The 18,804-nt window shown below is 29.5% G+C and overlaps 1 protein-coding gene across 1 annotated transcript in view; it reads right to left on the reverse strand.

Moving 5' to 3' along the window:
• Nucleotides 1-18,804, reverse strand: part of LOC127178634 (thrombospondin type-1 domain-containing protein 7A) — a 157,318-nt gene that overhangs the window by 92,061 nt on the left and 46,453 nt on the right. The window contains exon 2 of the mRNA XM_051131612.1: nt 7,849-8,692. Coding sequence (XP_050987569.1) covers nt 7,849-8,692 — 844 coding nt within the window. The remainder of the gene's footprint in view (nt 1-7,848; nt 8,693-18,804) is intronic.

Raw genomic sequence — 18,804 nt, forward strand, 5'->3', positions numbered from 1 at the left:
ATAGATGTAAAATATATTGTAAAGTAGATGTTTGTAAATTATTTATTTAATGTAATCAAATAAAATTGCAAAATTCAAACAATATGATAGTTTATTAAATAAATATGATCAGTACTTATTCTTATTTTCATTATATTTATTCAAACATAAGAACATTACTTGAAATGTCGGGGCAAATGGTAATTTTATTTATTTTAATAATAAATAAAGTTTAAAAAATGAGAGTGTTATGAGAACATAAATATTTAAACTTACAAATATATTCTAGAAAAAAAACTAAAATATTTTAAAGAAGTTTGTAATTTATTAGTTTAATGTAAACAAATACATTTCAAAAATTTAAACAATATGATAATTAATTAAACAAATATGATCAATACTTATTTTTACTTTCATTATATTTATTGAAACACTAGAACATTAGTTGAAATGTCTGGACAAATGTCTATTTTATTTAAAACAAAACAAAAAACAAAATAAAATAAAATAAAATAAAATAAAACAAAAAATAAAATAAAACTAAATAAAACAAAACAAAACAAAACACAACACAACACAACACAACACAACACAACACAACACAACACAACACAACACAACACAACACAATAATTAAATAAATAAATAAATAAATAATAAAATATAATTAAATTAAATTAAATTAAATTAAAAGTGCAGGAGTTCAACTAACAATTAAAAAGTGGTAGAGCCCTGATACCATCACTTTACCACAGTATCACCGCAGCATTTTGCCTTTTAATACTTTAATAACATGTTTTCATGCTTTAAATATTGCAGCTGAACAACAGCTTTTCTAATTGTTTCAGTGGCTGGTAACTTAATGCTGAGTAGAGTGAATGCAGCAATTTCTCTTAGTCTCTTATTTTCTCTGTAGGCAATGCAGCTGACGAGCTATTACAGCTAATTACAGGCTGCTTCCTTTCCAGCGTAGCTTCATTTAGCAACTGCTCATTTAGGTGCTGCGGCTGCCAAACTCACCTCAGGGCAGCACGGACTCTTAAACACATAAACTTCAAAGCTGGCACTGTTTTCCACCCACTTTAAACCCAGATTAAGATGTCTCGAAACCATTTAAAAATCTGGCAACATAATGACAACATATTGCAGCACAATAACTCTTCCTGAGGTACAAAAACAATAGTAGCTGTAGGTAAACACTATTCGGCAGAAATGGAGAGTATGCCAATCTGTTGCTGGAATAGAGATGCGCTATTTAATAAATAGGGCTACTATCAAAATTGTGACTAGGGCTGGGCAAAATTTTATTAATTAAGCAACACAAGGAAGAAAGATTAAATTAAGTTACAAAATGGTCACCTTAAAAGTGCAAATTAGTGCTTTGTGTAGTTCCTATGTGTAACTATGCATGCCTGAAATCAACTGCAATATTTATCTAAATGTATATATTTTTAAAAAATGTATATATATATTTTAAATTATATGTAATTTATTAAAAAAATATATATTAAAAAAATTAAAATAGTTCTAAAAACATAAAAAAATACATCAATCATTCTAAAAAAACACTGAAATGCTGAAAAATAAAATATTTGTTTCTTAAAGTTTAATTTGTTTTATGAGAGCACTATAAGAGATACCAAATTAAATGATACAAACATATAAATATTATAATAAACTAACATCTTTAAAAAGAAATAAATTATTTTAAAGTAGATGTTAGCAATTTATTTATTTAATTTAAACCAATACATTGCAAAATCCAAACAACATGATAATTTATTAAATAAATATGATCGATACTTATTTTTATTTTCATTAAAAAAACATTAATTGATATTTCTGGACAATTGTTTGTTTTATAATACTGTTATAATATTTTTATTTAAAAAATGTTTGTTTTAATATTATTAAAATATATAAAAAATGTTTTAAAACATTTTTAAAAATTAAAATTTAAAAAATATATTTATATTTTATAACTTTTGTTGTAATATAAGATTTTTTGGTCACAGTTTATATTAATAATACATAAGTGCTTTTTAATAATTAATCAAAAGTTATTAATTATATAAACAAACAAATATTAACTTCATGGTATTTATTAAATTATAAATAGCATTAACTTTTGGGAAAATGGTACTGATTAATGCAAATAAATCAAACTTATCAACTCACAACATCATGTTTGCTAAACAAGTTTAAATTAAACATGAAAAACGGATTCCATAACTTCCATAATGTACTGTTTATAACAAGATATTCAACAAGAACAAAAAAAATGTAGGGCAGGATTTATATTTCGGTGTCAAATTGGTTTCAAACAGTGTTTTTCTGCTGAAATGTGCTTTGCTGTATCACAAACGTTCCAATATTACTAACATGCATTGTTTTTATGCTCTACGTTGCACATTTTTGGTGAGCTGTTGTTTACAGCTTGATGATGGAATGAGGACACTAACTTTTTTATTTAAATGAGAATGATGTTTCTCCTTTTAATGTAAGAATAACTCAATTGTGGGAATTCAGGAGAACCTCAGTGTGGCAACGGGAGCATTATGAAGAAGTCCATCAAATCCTAAATAAAATGAGAGGAAATACTCAAATAAACAATGCTATTGTATGCATAACAACAAATGTATATGATTTACAGTCTTTGGTTTTTCAGTGCTTGCGTAAAGCCACATACACAAAGAACTAGAACAGATAAGATGTCTAGTTAAATAACATACTACGAACTTGGGTTTACTGAATAAGAATGGTATGAATAGTTTGTTTGTGTCTACTGGTTGATCATAAAGAAAGTGCTTCAGAAAAAGTTTTTTACACTTTCTTGAAGCAAAACAGCTATGAATATGTAGGGCAAAGAGAAACAAGTCAAAGATTAATATTTACTCTCCTGTAGGTATGATAGATGTTTTTGCGATTTAAAAAAAAAAATTGACATTTATAATATTACAAAAGATTTCAAATAAACACTGCTCTTTTGAACTTTCTATTTGTCAAAGAATTCAAAACATAAAGTATCAAGGTTTCCACAAAAACAGCAAGCAAAACAACGTTTTTCAGCACTGATAATAAAAAAAATTCTTAAACATCAAAGCAGCATATTAGAATGATTTCTGAAGGATCATGTGACACTCAAGACTGGAGTAATGATGCTGAAAATTCAGCATCACAGGAATAATTTAGTTTACAATTGTAAACTAGACGAGTAAAATTTGCGAACAAAGCAGGAAAAGTTCATAAAAAAGCCTTGTCTGAAAGTTTGAAACTATAAGCTTGAAGTTTGAATATTTAGATAGATAAGATGTTGTAGCATGCTGCTACCATGATTTAGCACAATGCTAACATGATTTAACATGTTGCTAACATTTGCATGTTGTTAGCATGTTTAAAGCATAATTAGCATGTTGTTAGCACGTTTCTAGCATGATGTTAACATGTTTTTAACATAATGTCTAGCATTAGCATAAGCATGTTGCGAACATGTTTTTAGAATGATTAATGTTGCAAACTTATTTTTAACATGATTAACATGTTGTTAATATGCTTCTAGCATGAATAGCATCTTGTTAACATGATTAGTAAGATGTTAACAAGTTGCTAGCATGATTAGGATGTTGCTAGCATATTGTTAACATGATTAGCATATTGTTAGCACAATGTTGCTAACATGTTTTAACACGATAAGCATGTAGCATTTTTTAACGTTTTTAACATGCTGTTATCACACTGCTACCATGTTTCTAGCATGATTTGCATGTTGCTAACAAGTTGCTAGCATGTTTAGCATGTTGCTAACATATTATTAACAGCATGCTGTTAACATGTTTCTAAAATGATTAGCATGGTTTTAACAAGTTTTAACATGATTGGCATGTTGCTAGCATGTTTTATTCATTATTTAGCATGATGTAAAGATGCTGCAATCAGCATGTTGCGCACGTTTTTAGCAGTATTGACATGTTGCAAACTTATTTTTAACGTTTAGCACGTTTCTAGCATGATTAGCAGGTTGCTAGCATGAACAGCATGTTGTTAAAAAGTTGCTAGCATTATTAACATGTTGCTTGCATGTTGGTACCACGAATAGCATGTTGTTAACATGTCACTGGCATGATTCACTATTAGCATTCTTTATTAGCATTTTTAAAAATGGTTAACATATTTTAAACATGATTAGCATGTTGCTAGCATGTTCTTTTAATGTGATTAGCTTTTAAACATGCTGTCATCATGTTTTTTGCATAATTAGCAAGTTGTTAACATGTTTTTAGCATTTTGTTAACATGCCACTAGCATGTTTCTGATTAGCATGTTGTTAGCATTTCATGTTTCTAAAATGATTAACATGTTTTAATGTTTTAAACATGATTAGCATGTTGCTAGCATATTTTAACATTGTTACCATGTTAACATGTTGTTATGTTTTATCGTGATTACCAAGATCTTGGCATGTTTTTAACATTTTGTTAACATGTCACTAGCATGTTTCTAAAATGATTAGCATGGTTTTAACAAGTTTTAACATGATTAACATGTTTCTAGCATGTTTTAATCATTATTTAGCATGATGTTAACATGTTTCTAACATAATCAGCATGTTGCGCACGTTTTTAGCAGTATTGACATGTTGCAAGCTTATTTTTAAGCACGTTTCTAGCATGATTAGCAGGTTGCTAGCACGAACAGCCTGTTGTTAACAAGTTGCTAGCATTATTAACATGTTGCTTGCATGTTGTTACCATGAATAGCGTGTTGTTAACATGTCACTAGCATGTCTCTGGCATGATTCGCTATTAGCATTTTTTAAAATGGTTAGCATGTTTTAACATGTTTTAAACATGATTAGCATGTTGCTAGCATGTTCTTTGTGTGCTTAGCGTGTTAACATGTTGTTATCATGTTTTTTGCATAATTAGCAAGTTGTTAACATGTTTTTAGCATTTTGGTAACATGCCACTAGCATGTTTCTGATTAGCATGTTGTTAGCATTTCATGTATCTAAAATGATTTGCGTTTTAACATGTTTCAAACATGATAATCATGTTAACATGTTTTGTTTTATCATGATTACCAAGATGTTGGCATGTTTTTAACATTTTGTTAACATGTCACTAGCATGTTTCTAAAACGATTAACATGTTTTTAGCATGATTAGCAAGTTGTTAGCATATGTTTAGCATGGTGTTAAAATGTTTTAACATGATTAGCATGATATTAGCATTTTGCTCGACCTAACTATATTCAAATAGAAAACATGTGTTTTAAATTATAGTAATATTTAATGTTTTTACTTTTTTTTTTTTTTAACAAAATAAATGCAGCCTCGATGAGCATAAATAGCTCCAAAATGTTTCAAAAATGATCCCAAACTTTTGAACGGTGTATATATACAGTATATGCGACTTTGCTGAATTGCTTTAACCTTGATGTTGGTTATTCAAGTCTTTCCATAAACTTAACATTACCTGCAGATTCCTCAGGCTGAAACGCTCTGAATGTTTTCCTTTCAACTTTTCCCATGTTCCTGAGCTTGAACGAATATCAAAGGGCCAAACACTGTACGCCTGAGATGCACAGACTATAAGGCTGCACCAAAACTTTTCAAATAACTACAAAACTCTTGAACATTTAATACTCAGTGGAAAGTGCTGGCACAGACTCTTGCCGTGTCACACAATCTGCTGCTGGGGAATATACAGTTGTCATTTCTACCGTTGAAAATAGACATCAAGCGTGGGAGTGCTTTGACAGCACAGCGGAGACCCAGACGAGTCACGTAGCCGTCATCCTCTTACTGTCAGCCGCTGACGGAGTGCAGAAATACGCCGGGATCCCGAGTTTTAAGACTCATTTAACCGCTATTAGCCTCAGAAACATAAGTGCTATAACAAAAGAGATGCGGCTCAAGAAAGTAATGCATAACAGATTCCCTTTTAATGCAAACACAAAAATGACCGGAGTTTCTTTAATGTTAATGGACATACTGTAGACTGAGAAATCCTGAAGTATAATATAAGCACATTTAAGTTAAAACTGCTCATCCTTAGTAGGCATTATAGAACATTTTATATCAGGGTAATATTTTTACAAGTAGCAAGCAAGATTTGTCTTACACCTTGAATAGTGTGCACATCATATTATTTCTAAACAAAAAAGAGTTGCAAAAAAATTGCAGTTAATAATAAAAATGAATGAAGATTTCTTCTTATTATGAATTAATAACAACTAAATGATATTTATTAATTCATAAATATCATTAAGTTTTTGGAGAGTTGCACCACATCACATTTTACAACCTGTTATATAAAAATATCTAAATAAATATGAATAATTTAGAAATATAAACATGCTCATCATAGAACTAGTGTATCCAACTCATTGCACAAATTAAAATTTAAGGTATTTTGAATAAATTAATATGAATGTAAATTATTATTATTATTATTGAAAATGTAATTATATTTGTTAATTCATACACATTTATATTTAGGGGGAGTTGCACCACAAGACATTTTGCAACCTGAATTAATGAAAGGAAAACATAAATATTAATATTAATAATACAGATATGCAAAGTATCTTTAATTAATTAATATTAATTTATAATCGTTAATTTTATATTACTTCATATTAATTTATCTAAATTCATCACGTTAATTATAATTTATAAATAATTAAATATTAACTTAATGGTATTTTTGTTACATTCTAACTTTTTGTTGCACTCAGAAGAATATCAAAAAAATAAAAAATAAAAAAAGATCAGAATTAATATTAATTCAGAAAAAAAAAAAAAAAACATGCTCATCGTAGAATAGGTTTTAAAGTCATTGTACAAATTATATATTTTTTCAAGTATCTTTGAATAAATAAATTTTAATTAATTAATCACCATAATGATATTTATCTATTCACAAATACTATTATTATTATTAATAATAATTATAATTATAATTTATATATATAAATTATTATTATTAATATTATTATTAATAACAAATTAATGTTAATGTAATTATATTTATTAATTCATAAACATATTTACATTTTGGGGGAGTCGCACCACAAGATTTTACAACCTGAATTAATGAAAGGAACATAAAAACAAATATTAATAATTTAGATATGCAAAATATTTTTAAATAATTAAAATTAATTTATTAATTAATTTTATACTACTTCATATTAATTTATTTAAACTGATAATGTTAATTATAATTTATAAATAACTAAATATTAATATCATCTTAATGGCATTTTTGTTATATTATAACTTGTTGGGGAGTTGCACTCCCCATATCAAAAATAAACAAAAATTGAAAAATTTAAGAATTAAATGTTCTTTATTCAGAAATAAAAGGTTTTAAAGTCATTGTACAAATTTAATTTTTCAAGTATCTTTGAATAAATTACAATTAATATTAACTGTTTAATCATTAATTATTATCACCTTAATTATATTTATCCATTCACAATTATTATTATTAATTTATTTTTTAAATTTGGGATCACACCGCAATATAAAATCAATATCAGAAAATATAAAATCAGTAATTCATAATATATTCATAATAATTATTCTTCCAATCACAAACTGCAAATACAAATTACACTGTACTGTATTTTTCAACAAATTAATAAATAGGACAAAAAATTAGGCTGTTAAATTGACTGCATTCACTGTTTAACTCTTGTTTATGATGAAACATTATAATTTCATTATAATAAAAAAAAAACCAGAGGTTTTTGAAAATTAGTTACTTGGTGATTCAATACACTGAACAGATCAATTTTCCACCCTTCACAACCTCATTTTTTTATGCTTAAGTTAATACAGTTCTAATGGGAAAAAACACTAACCTGAGTGGCACCGTGCTTCCGTTTCGATGTACGCAAACCACTTGCCGAGACTGATAGCCAATTTCGATATTCCAGAGGTCGTCCTCTAGTCGATTCAGCCTGTTGCGGTTTCTTTTGCTCTTGATGAGCTCGCGCATCTCCGGGTCTCGGTTCCCTTTCCTCTCTTTGCCTTTCCGCCGGCGGGCTTGGCGGGCAGTGCGCGAGGGGGCGGCAGAGGAGGTCGGAGGCGGCGGTAAAGATGGCAGCTTGCAGTCGCTCCATCCACCCACTTTCAGACTGAACACGGTCTCTCTGCCCTCGCAGGCCCTCGGCGCACACGTCTGGAACTCCGTCAGATTGGGGCAAGGAAGCCCGCCGAAAAGCGGCGGCGCCACGACGGAGCGGACGCGGTTCTGCAGGCCCAGCCCGCAGGTCTTGGAGCACGTGGTCCACGGGGTGAACTCGGTCACCACACAGTCTTGAGGGCAAGGAATTAAACAGGCCTGCTCCTGCCGGGGTTTGGGCTCAAAGTACTCACAGATGGCGTCGTCGGCAGCCGAACCGTCCGCCTTGAGCACACAGTTCACCTCCCGCGTCTGTATGCCCTCTTCGCCCTGCAGGCAAACGCCCGTGCGGCCGGTGCGCAGAGATATGGGAACGCACTGGTTCCACACGCCCAGCCGCCAGTCGTATAGGTCCTTGTGCCAGTCGCAGACGCGGAAACAGCTCTGTTGGTTGGCTGGCCGTGTGGACTGAAGGCAGTTGGTGTGAAGGGTCGTCCAGCCTTCCACATGTGCGCACCACACTGCCCGACTCTGACTGCCTCCTGGACCGCACTCGCTGCCCATACATCTGCCCCATGGACCTGGTAAAAACACACCAGTTAGTGCGAAGTCTACGAGGAAATATGAGCCTAATGAGATACTTTCAAAAGATTATGCCACAATGCACTGTGATGCATTGATTGATTTACTAATAATAGATTTTTGGTGTTTTTTTATGATTACAAGGCTGCATTTGATTGATCAAAAATACAGTAAAAGTTTAAGTTTAAAATTATTTAAATAGTTTTTTATTTGACTGTGTTTAAAAATGTAATTTATTACTTTGATGCTAAGAATTTTCAGCATCATTACTCCAGTCTTTAGTGACACATCTTTCACAAATCATTTTAATATGCTAATTTGCTGCTCAAGAAACATTTCTTCTAGCTATTATTAATTATTACTATTAATGCTTTAAACTGTTGTGCTGAGTAATATTTCTGTGGAAATCGTGATACTTTTTTCAGGATTATTTGATGAATAGAAACTAAAAATAGAAACAAAAAAAAACAAGATTTTTTTTTGCAACATTATAAATTACATTATTGTCACTTTTAATTAATTTAGTGCACCCTTGCTGAATAAAAGCATTAATTTTACTGACCTTAATTGAAACGTGTTTATGACATAAATTAAAAAATAAATAAATAAATAAATTGTGATTTTTTTTTTTATCTTGCAATCTTGACAGAATTTGATTTGCAACATTTTAAATTACTTTAGTGTCACTTTTGATCAATTTAATGCATCCTTGCTGAAGAAAAGCATTAATTTATTTAAAACAATTTTACTGACCTTAATGGAAACATGTTTTTGACAATAAATAAATAAATAATGAATTTTTATCTTGCCATTTTGACTTTTCCCCTTGAAATATATTTTTGCAACGTTATAAATTACTTCACTGTCGCCTTTGATCAATTTAATGCATCCTTGCTGAAGAAAAGCATTAATTTCCTTAATACAATTTACTGGAAATGTGTTTATGACAAAAACAAACAAATAAATAAATAAATAAATAAATCCTTGCTAAAGAAAAGCATTAATTTCTATAAAACAAATGTTTATATATAATTTTTATTTATATTTATTAAATAAATAATAGTGATTTTATTATATTGCAACTTGCCTTTTTTAATTAAAATAGAATTTGTTTTGCAACATTTTAAATGACTTTACTGTCAGTTTAAATCAATTTAATGCATCCTTGCTGAAGAAAAGCATAAATTTCACAAACAGTTTTACTGACCTTAATGGAAACATGTTTATGACAATAAATAAATAAATATTTACAGTGAATTTTTATCTTGCTATTTTGTCTTTTTTTTTCTTGAAATTGAATTTTTGCAACATTATAAATAACTGTCACTTTTGATCAATTTAATGCATCCTTGCTGAAGAAAAGCATTAATTTCTTTAATACAAATTTTACTGACCTTAATGGAAATGTGTTTATGACAAAAACAAAATAAATAAATAAATAAATAAATAAATAAATAAATAAATAAATAAATAAATAAATAAATAAATAAATAAATAAATCCTTGCTAAAGAAAGCATTTCTATAAGATAAATTTTACTGACCTTAATGGAATATTTTTAAAATAAATAATAGTTATTTTATTATCTTGCAACTTGACTTTTTTAATTAAAATAGAACTTGTTTTGCAACATTTTAAATGTCTTTACTGTCAGTTTAGATCAATTTAATGCATCCTTGCTGAAGAAAAGCATTAATTTCACAAACAATTTTTACTGACCTTAATGGAAACATGTTTATGACAATAAATAAATAAATATTTACAGTGAATTTTTATCTTGCTATTTTGTCTTTTTTTTCTTGAAATTGAATTTTTGCAACATTATAAATAACTGTCACTTTTGATCAATTTAATGCATCCTTGCTGAAGAAAAGCATTAATTTCTTTAATACAAATTTTACTGACCTTAATGGAAATGTGTTTATGACAAAAACAAAATAAATAAATAAATAAATAAATAAATAAATAAATAAATAAATAAATAAATAAATAAATCCTTGCTAAAGAAAGCATTTCTATAAGATAAATTTTACTGACCTTAATGGAATATTTTTAAAATAAATAATAGTTATTTTATTATCTTGCAACTTGACTTTTTTAATTAAAATAGAACTTGTTTTGCAACATTTTAAATGTCTTTACTGTCAGTTTAGATCAATTTAATGCATCCTTGCTGAAGAAAAGCATTAATTTCACAAACAATTTTTACTGACCTTAATGGAAACATGTTTATGACAATAAATAAATAAATATTTACAGTGAATTTTTATCTTGCTATTTTGTCTTTTTTTTTTTTTTTTCTTGAAATTGAATTTTGCAACATTATAAATTACTGTCACTTTTGATCAATTCAATGCATCCTTTCTGAAGAAAAGCATTAATTTCTTTAATACAAATTTTACTGACCTTAATGGAAATGTGTTTATGACAAAAACAAAATAAATAAATAAATAAATAAATCCTTGCTAAAGAAAAACATTAATTTCTATAAAACAAATCGTACTGACCTTAATGGAATATTTATTTATTTATTTTATTATCTTGCAACTTGACTTTTTAAATTAAAATAGAACTTGTTTTGCAACATTTTAAATGACTTTACTGTCAGTTTAGATCAATTCGATGCATCCTTGCTTAAGAAAAGCATTAATTTCACAAACAATTTTTACTGACCTTAATGGAAACATGTTTATGACAAACAAAAATATATATATATATAAATAAATAAATAAACATTTGTAGTGAATTTTTATCTTCCATTTTGTCTTTTTTTCCTTGAAATAGAATTTTTGCAACATTCTAAATTACTTTACTGTCACTTTTGATCAATTTAATGCATCCTTGCTGAAGAAAAACATTAATTTCTTTAATACAAATTTTACTGACCTTAATAGAAATGTGTTTATGACAAAAACAAAATAAATAATAAATAAATAAATAAATAAATCCTTGCTAAAGAAAGCATTTCTATAAGATAAATTTTACTGACCTTAATGGAATATTTTTAAAATAAATAATAGTTATTTTATTATGTTGCAACTTGACTTTTTTAATTAAAATAGAACTTGTTTTGCAACATTTTAAATGTCTTTACTGTCAGTTTAGATCAACTTAATGCATCCTTGCTGAAGAAAAGCATTAATTTCACAAACAATTTTTACTGACCTTAATGGAAACATGTTTATGACAATAAATAAATAAATATTTACAGTGAATTTTTATCTTGCTATTTTGTCTTTTTTTTTTTCTTGAAATTGAATTTTTTCAACATTATAAATTACTGTCACTTTTGATCAATTCAATGCATCCTTGCTGAAGAAAAGCATTAATTTCTTTAATACAAATTTTACTGACCTTAATGGAAATGTGTTTATGACAAAAACAAAATAAATAAATAAATAAATAAATCCTTGCTAAAGAAAAACATTAATTTCTATAAAACAAATCGTACTGACCTTAATGGAATATTTATTTATTTATTTTATTATCTTGCAACTTGACTTTTTAAATTAAAATAGAACTTGTTTTGCAACATTTTAAATGACTTTACTGTCAGTTTAGATCAATTCGATGCATCCTTGCTTAAGAAAAGCATTAATTTCACAAACAATTTTTACTGACCTTAATGGAAACATGTTTATGACAAACAAAAAAATATATATATATAAATAAATAAATAAACATTTGTAGTGAATTTTTATCTTCCATTTTGTCTTTTTTTCCTTGAAATAGAATTTTTGCAACATTCTAAATTACTTTACTGTCACTTTTGATCAATTTAATGCATCCTTGCTGAAGAAAAACATTAATTTCTTTAAAACAAATTTTACTGCCCTTAATTCCATAGCAGAATCAAGCTTCCATGATCCCCATACTTAGAAACATAGACAGATGAATTCAAATTACAAAATAATTATAATAATAATAAAATAAAAAAGATAAACCATTTGAAAATTAAAATGACAAATCTAATTAAAATGTACTTTTTGTGTATATACTTTTAAAGCTAATTAAACTGCAGTATGCGTACACCAAACTCTTTTTGTAACGTGCTGTTTGTGAGTTGCTGCTTATGTGTGACGCCTCAGATTATTCACTTACAAGACACCAAACCCAGTTTGGATGCTGCCTTAAAAACAGCTGTCTGCATAAGCAACAGGCAGTGAAGCGGCCTCCTAGAGTTGGAACAGAGTCACGGTGTCAGGTTTACACTCTTTGAAATTTGGATATGTTCACTTTTGTACCTGACTGATCCTTAAGGTGATAATGTGAGCGTTGGCCTAATTAACCATTTGGCTGTGAAGCAATTAGGCAGTCAAAATGAGTTAATCACCGCTCAGTACCTGCTGCTTTGTACTGCTGGCAGCATCAAACTCTAAATGGAGAATGGGAAGAGATACAAAAACAAAAACCTCATGGGCTCTAATTATGGGAACACATTGTTACCTAAAATACTAAATAGAGTATGAATAGATGCTAAACATCAAGCAAAATATGAAATACAGGACCAATGGCATGCATAACAGCCTCCAGAACAGAAAAATAAAAGGTTATGCATTGGAGAATTATGTTTTCAACATATAGTCATCTGTTAAAAACTTAAAAAAAACACAGCTTGAAAATACCCATTTGAGGAAAAAATAGCTAAGAACTGATGTATCAGTATGTCTATTAGTGAGCTTTTCCCCCTCTCTATCATGTTTCCCTTTATTTTATCATGGTAACTGCAGTTGCAGAAAAAAGGAAGAAAGAAAAAAACGTAGTTACTGCAATTAAATGGTCATTAAGTTCATTTCACCTCCAAAAGCTTTTTTTATCCCTTTTTATGACAGTTGTGACTAATTACCAGTTTTACTGCGGTTATAATAAATGAAGTTCATGCATACGTCGCATATTGTACAGGCTCACGAATGAGTGGTTTAACAAAAGCAGCTTAAAACAAGAATCCAGCAAGCGCAGACGGCAAAGCATGACAAATAGAGATCTGTAAAGACAACAAGGACTGTGATTGTGCTTCAGGGGCTCAATCTCATAGCCACATTAGAAAATGAGGCTTTATTACCATTAATTTTCACCGTATTACATTAGCTGTGTCACAATAACCGAGTTTCCTTCTCACATTCCCCACATTCAGCACCTCCTGCATGATAAATAGTCACTCCTGTAATAAGGCCCAATAATAATCCATCTCAGAAGGTTTTTGCTGCAAACGCAGCCCATCGGGCCTCGCCGTGTTAAACGGGAGCTGGGGAAATGGAGTTTTTGTGAAGCACAGTATAAAAGGTATTTGACAGATATTCTAATTTTTGCCAGTTTTATCACCTGTTTAGTGTAATTAATAAGTCTGAATATTAACAGCACAGAATTTGAAGCATCGTAGTTTTCCATTTCAACATCAGTAATAGGCAAAAAAAGAACAGCGGCTTCACAAACATCACTGATAACATTATATCATAAGACCAATTGACCAACCACTCATTCCACCCACTCACTATTATTAACTTATATTATTTGACGAACAGGGTGGGCGAACAGGCAGTGTTTACCCTCCAGGTCATTATGTTTTATTATGGATTTGAAAGGCACAGAGAATGTCACTACAGTGATATTATTGTTCATCAAATCTAAAAATAAAAGTAAATGACACAGAAATAAAACACAAATATTAGATGCAAAACTTGGCAAAAAAAAAAAAAAAAAAAAAAAATTGAAATGATGCCTTGGCAGCAAACTGAAATAAATAAATTGAGGTTCTAAACTTACTAGAACTAAAACTAAAAAAAGAGATATTAAGAAATGGCAAAAGCACATACTTAAAATTATTTAAACCAAAAACAAAAAATAAAATAAAAACTGAAAATATTAAAATAACAGTTAAAAAACACTAATAAATACTTTAACAGTATATAAATAATAAACAAAAACCTAAAATAAAATAAAAACATTTTTTCTTTGTTTTAAATCCCAGAAATCCCTTTTAAATGGTACACAAATGATAAATAAATAAGAATTAAATCAGTTCGAGTATGAAAATTACTAACACTAAAATGAAAAATAAGTTAAAGCTATGTAAAAATATAAATAAATAAAGATAAAAGTACATACTGTAAATTAAAAACATTACCAGAATTACAAAAAAAATTACAAATTTAGTAAAACTAAAAAGAAAACTGAAAAAAGGCTATTTCAAAATATTATTAAAATGTTATAATGTAAAAATACTATTCAAATATAACTACTTTACAACAGCTTTGTTTCCAAAACCTAGAGAGAGAGAGAGAGAGAGGAAAAAAAATACTGACCCTAACCTTTTAAATGGTATACAAATTATAAATAAGAAATAAATCAGTATAAAAAAAAAATAAATAAATTAAAAAAACATAAAATGACAAATGTACATAGCAAAATTACTAAAACAAAAATAGAATATGAAAATGAAAAATATAAAAACAATGGCTAATTCAAAATATTAATAAATGCTATAATAGTATATAAATAATACTAAAATATAACCACTTCACAACAGCTGTTTCCAAAATCTAGAAAAAAAAATAATTAAAGAAATTAGTGACCCCAACCTTTTAAATGGTATCCAAATGATAAGAAATAAATCAGTATAAAAAAAAAAAGTACACAGCAAAATTACTAAAACAAAAATGGAAACAGAAAATGAAAAATATAAAAATAAAGGCCAATTCAAAATATGAATAAATTAGTATATAAATAGTATAAAAATAGTATATAAATATTACTAAAACATAACCAAATATAACAAATATAACTAAAGTTCTGCATGAAGAAAAATGGAAAACTGGGCAGTCACTGTTGTGTCTATTGCAATCTATTGCGAGATGAGTTTCTCCGCGTGCTATTTGTGCAACATCTGAAGCTCCTTTATTCATGTAGAGCATTTCAGATCAGTCACTTTGCAGTTCCACTCCAGTCTTCGAAGGCAGCTGTCTATGTAGGCACCAAACATGAAGGTAGCTCACTAGAAGGAGAACTACAGGGGCGTCTGCCTAGTCAAAATGAACATCTATTTTAATAATTTATTGCAAATAAGCAAACAATGTTTGCAGAGCTGCAGAGAGACATATCACAGTATACATTTCCTTATTTATGTCACAGACTTAATGACTGCGTGACGTGCTTCCTCCAACGGTGGGAGGGAGCAGAGCTGCTGTCGCTTCTCAAGGCTAATCGTCTTTTGGAAAAGCATAAATAAACACAATCCCTCCACAATGGTTTCACTGAAAACAACAAAAGATTTCACTTTTATGTCTCCCGGCTCCCCCACAGGTTTAAAAAGAGGATTTCGAGACTGTGGTGGTCTGTGAAAGTGAAGAGCTGTGACATGGAAAGCTCCAAAATATGCTAAATTAAAGGCGCAAGAAACCATATTTTAAATAGCATGCATAAAAATACCTTGAAATAGGTCTTGAGAAACTACACCTTGATTTTAGACTTTAAGAGTAAATAAATAAATAAATAAATAAACTTAAAAAGTAAATTTTGTGAAATTATTTATTAAAAATAATAATAATATATAATAAATAATAAATTCTTCCTTGAATTCCCAGAGAAATAACTCCTATGTGATATATACCAGTACCATGATGTAATATTTTGGTGATACTTCCATCTGCCCACACTGGGGTCATTGTTAGAGGATCAGGCCTGCAGTGGGTCAGGATTGATCAGTATCTCACACATCATTATCTCTTGTGCTCGGCTGAGACGCCAGCTGTCATGATAAAAGGTAATTCTGGCTGACAAAGTGCTGGTCCATCAGCGTCTGACAGGTGTGTGGGAAACAGAGTGCAGACAATTCAGACTGTCAGTCAAACAGACCCACAGTTCAGTTCATAGAGAGAAACATTCAGTGAAAATACGCCACCGCTTTAACCACTAATAATATGCACGCAATGTATCAGAGGTAGATGGGTTAGGGATGAAAAACAACAAAGCAACCTCGGTTTAATGGTGCTGCAAATGTAATGATGCACAAAAGAGGCACAGAACAGTGGATTGCTCTTTTTTAGCCAATAAGAAATTCTCTCTGCCTGTCTCTGCCTTATGCGAGTTTAGGTTTGGCCTGGGTTTTGAAGAGAATGCATGTGAAATGGTTCAGTCACTTGCAGCATCAGCAATATAATTAATGGTTCAGCAGCTACTGGAAGTAAGAGTTGTTGAGATGCAACAAACATGTCTGGTTGATAATACACTGTGGAAGTGCTACACCATTGGAGATATATTACATTCTCTTGGATATCTCAGATGTTTCTCATAAACACCAAACAGATGAAACTGGGAGAAACTGGAGACATAATATACAAAAAAAGACCACAGGATATCTTTTATGTTTCTGACAGATAGAATTACAGAACAGCAAACAGACAGACAGAACGTTCAATAGAACGTTAGATAGACCAACAGATAGACCGATAGATAGAATGATAAAACATTAGATAGAACAACAGAACGAAAGAATGTTAGAACGACAGAACAATAGATAGACAGATAGACAGATAGATAATACATAAAGCAAATGATAGAATGTTAGAACGATAGATTGACAGAATGATGATAGACAGATACAGATAGATAGATAGATAGATAGATAGATAGATAGATAGACAGATAGAACGATAGAACGATAGATAGATAGATAGATAGATAGATAGATAGATAGATAGATAGATAGATAGATAGATAGATAGATAGATAAAGCAAATGATAGACTGTTAGAACGATAGACAGAATGATAGAATGATGATAGATAGACAGATGATAGATAGATAGATAGATAGATAGATAGATAGATAGATAGATAGATAGAACAGATAGAACGATAGATAGATAGATAGATAGATAGAACAATAGATAGAACGATAGATAGATAGAACAATAGACCGATAGATAGAATGATAAAACATTAGATAGAACAGAACGAAAGAATGTTAGAACAATAGAACGATAGATAGACAGATAGACAGATAGATACATAAAGCAAATGATAGAATGTTAGAACGATAGATAGACAGAACGATAGAATGATGATAGACAGACAGACAGATAGATAGATAGATAGATAGATAGATAGATAGATAGATAGATAGATAGATAGATAGATAGATAGATAGAACGATAGATAGAATGATAGATAGAACGATAGATAGATATAGACAGATAGATAGACGGATATATAGATAGATAGAACGATAGATAGAACGATAGATAGAACGATAGATAGATAGACGGATATATAGATAGATAGATAGATAGATAGATAGATAGATAGATAGATAGATAGATAGATAGAACGATAGATAGACAGATATAGACAGATAGATAGACGGATATATAGATAGATAGAACGACAGATAGAACGACAGAACGATAGAACGATAGATAGATAGATAGAACGATAGAACGATAGAACAATAGATAGATAGATAGATAGATAGATAGATAGATAGATAGATAGATAGATTCTAGGACAATAGATAGATAGATTGATAGATTCTAGGATGATAGATAGATAGATAGATAGATAGATAGATAGATAGATAGATAGATAGATAGATAGATAGATAGATAGACAGATATAGACATAGATAGACGGATATATAGATAGATAGAACGACAGAATGATAGAACGATAGAGCGATAGATAGATAGACAGATAGATTCTAGGACGATAGATAGATATATAATGCAAATGATAGAATGTTAGAACGATAGACAGAACGATAGAATAATGATAGATAGATAGATAGATAGATAGATAGATAGATAGATAGATAGATAGATAGATAGATAGATAAAGCAAATGATAGAATGTTAGAACGACAGATAGACAGAATGAAGGATAGATAGACAGAATGAAGGATAGATAGATAGATAGATAGATAGATAGATAGATAGATAGATAGATAGACAGACAGACAGACAGACAGACAGACAGACAGACAGACAGACAGACAGACAGACAGACAGACAGACAGATAGATAGATAGATAGATAGATAGACAGACAGACAGACAGATAGATAGATAGATAGATAGATAGATAGATAGATAGAATGATAGAACGATAGATAGATAGACAGA

Source organism: Labeo rohita, chromosome 16, assembly GCF_022985175.1.
Source record: "Labeo rohita strain BAU-BD-2019 chromosome 16, IGBB_LRoh.1.0, whole genome shotgun sequence".
Lineage (NCBI taxonomy): Eukaryota > Metazoa > Chordata > Actinopteri > Cypriniformes > Cyprinidae > Labeo > Labeo rohita.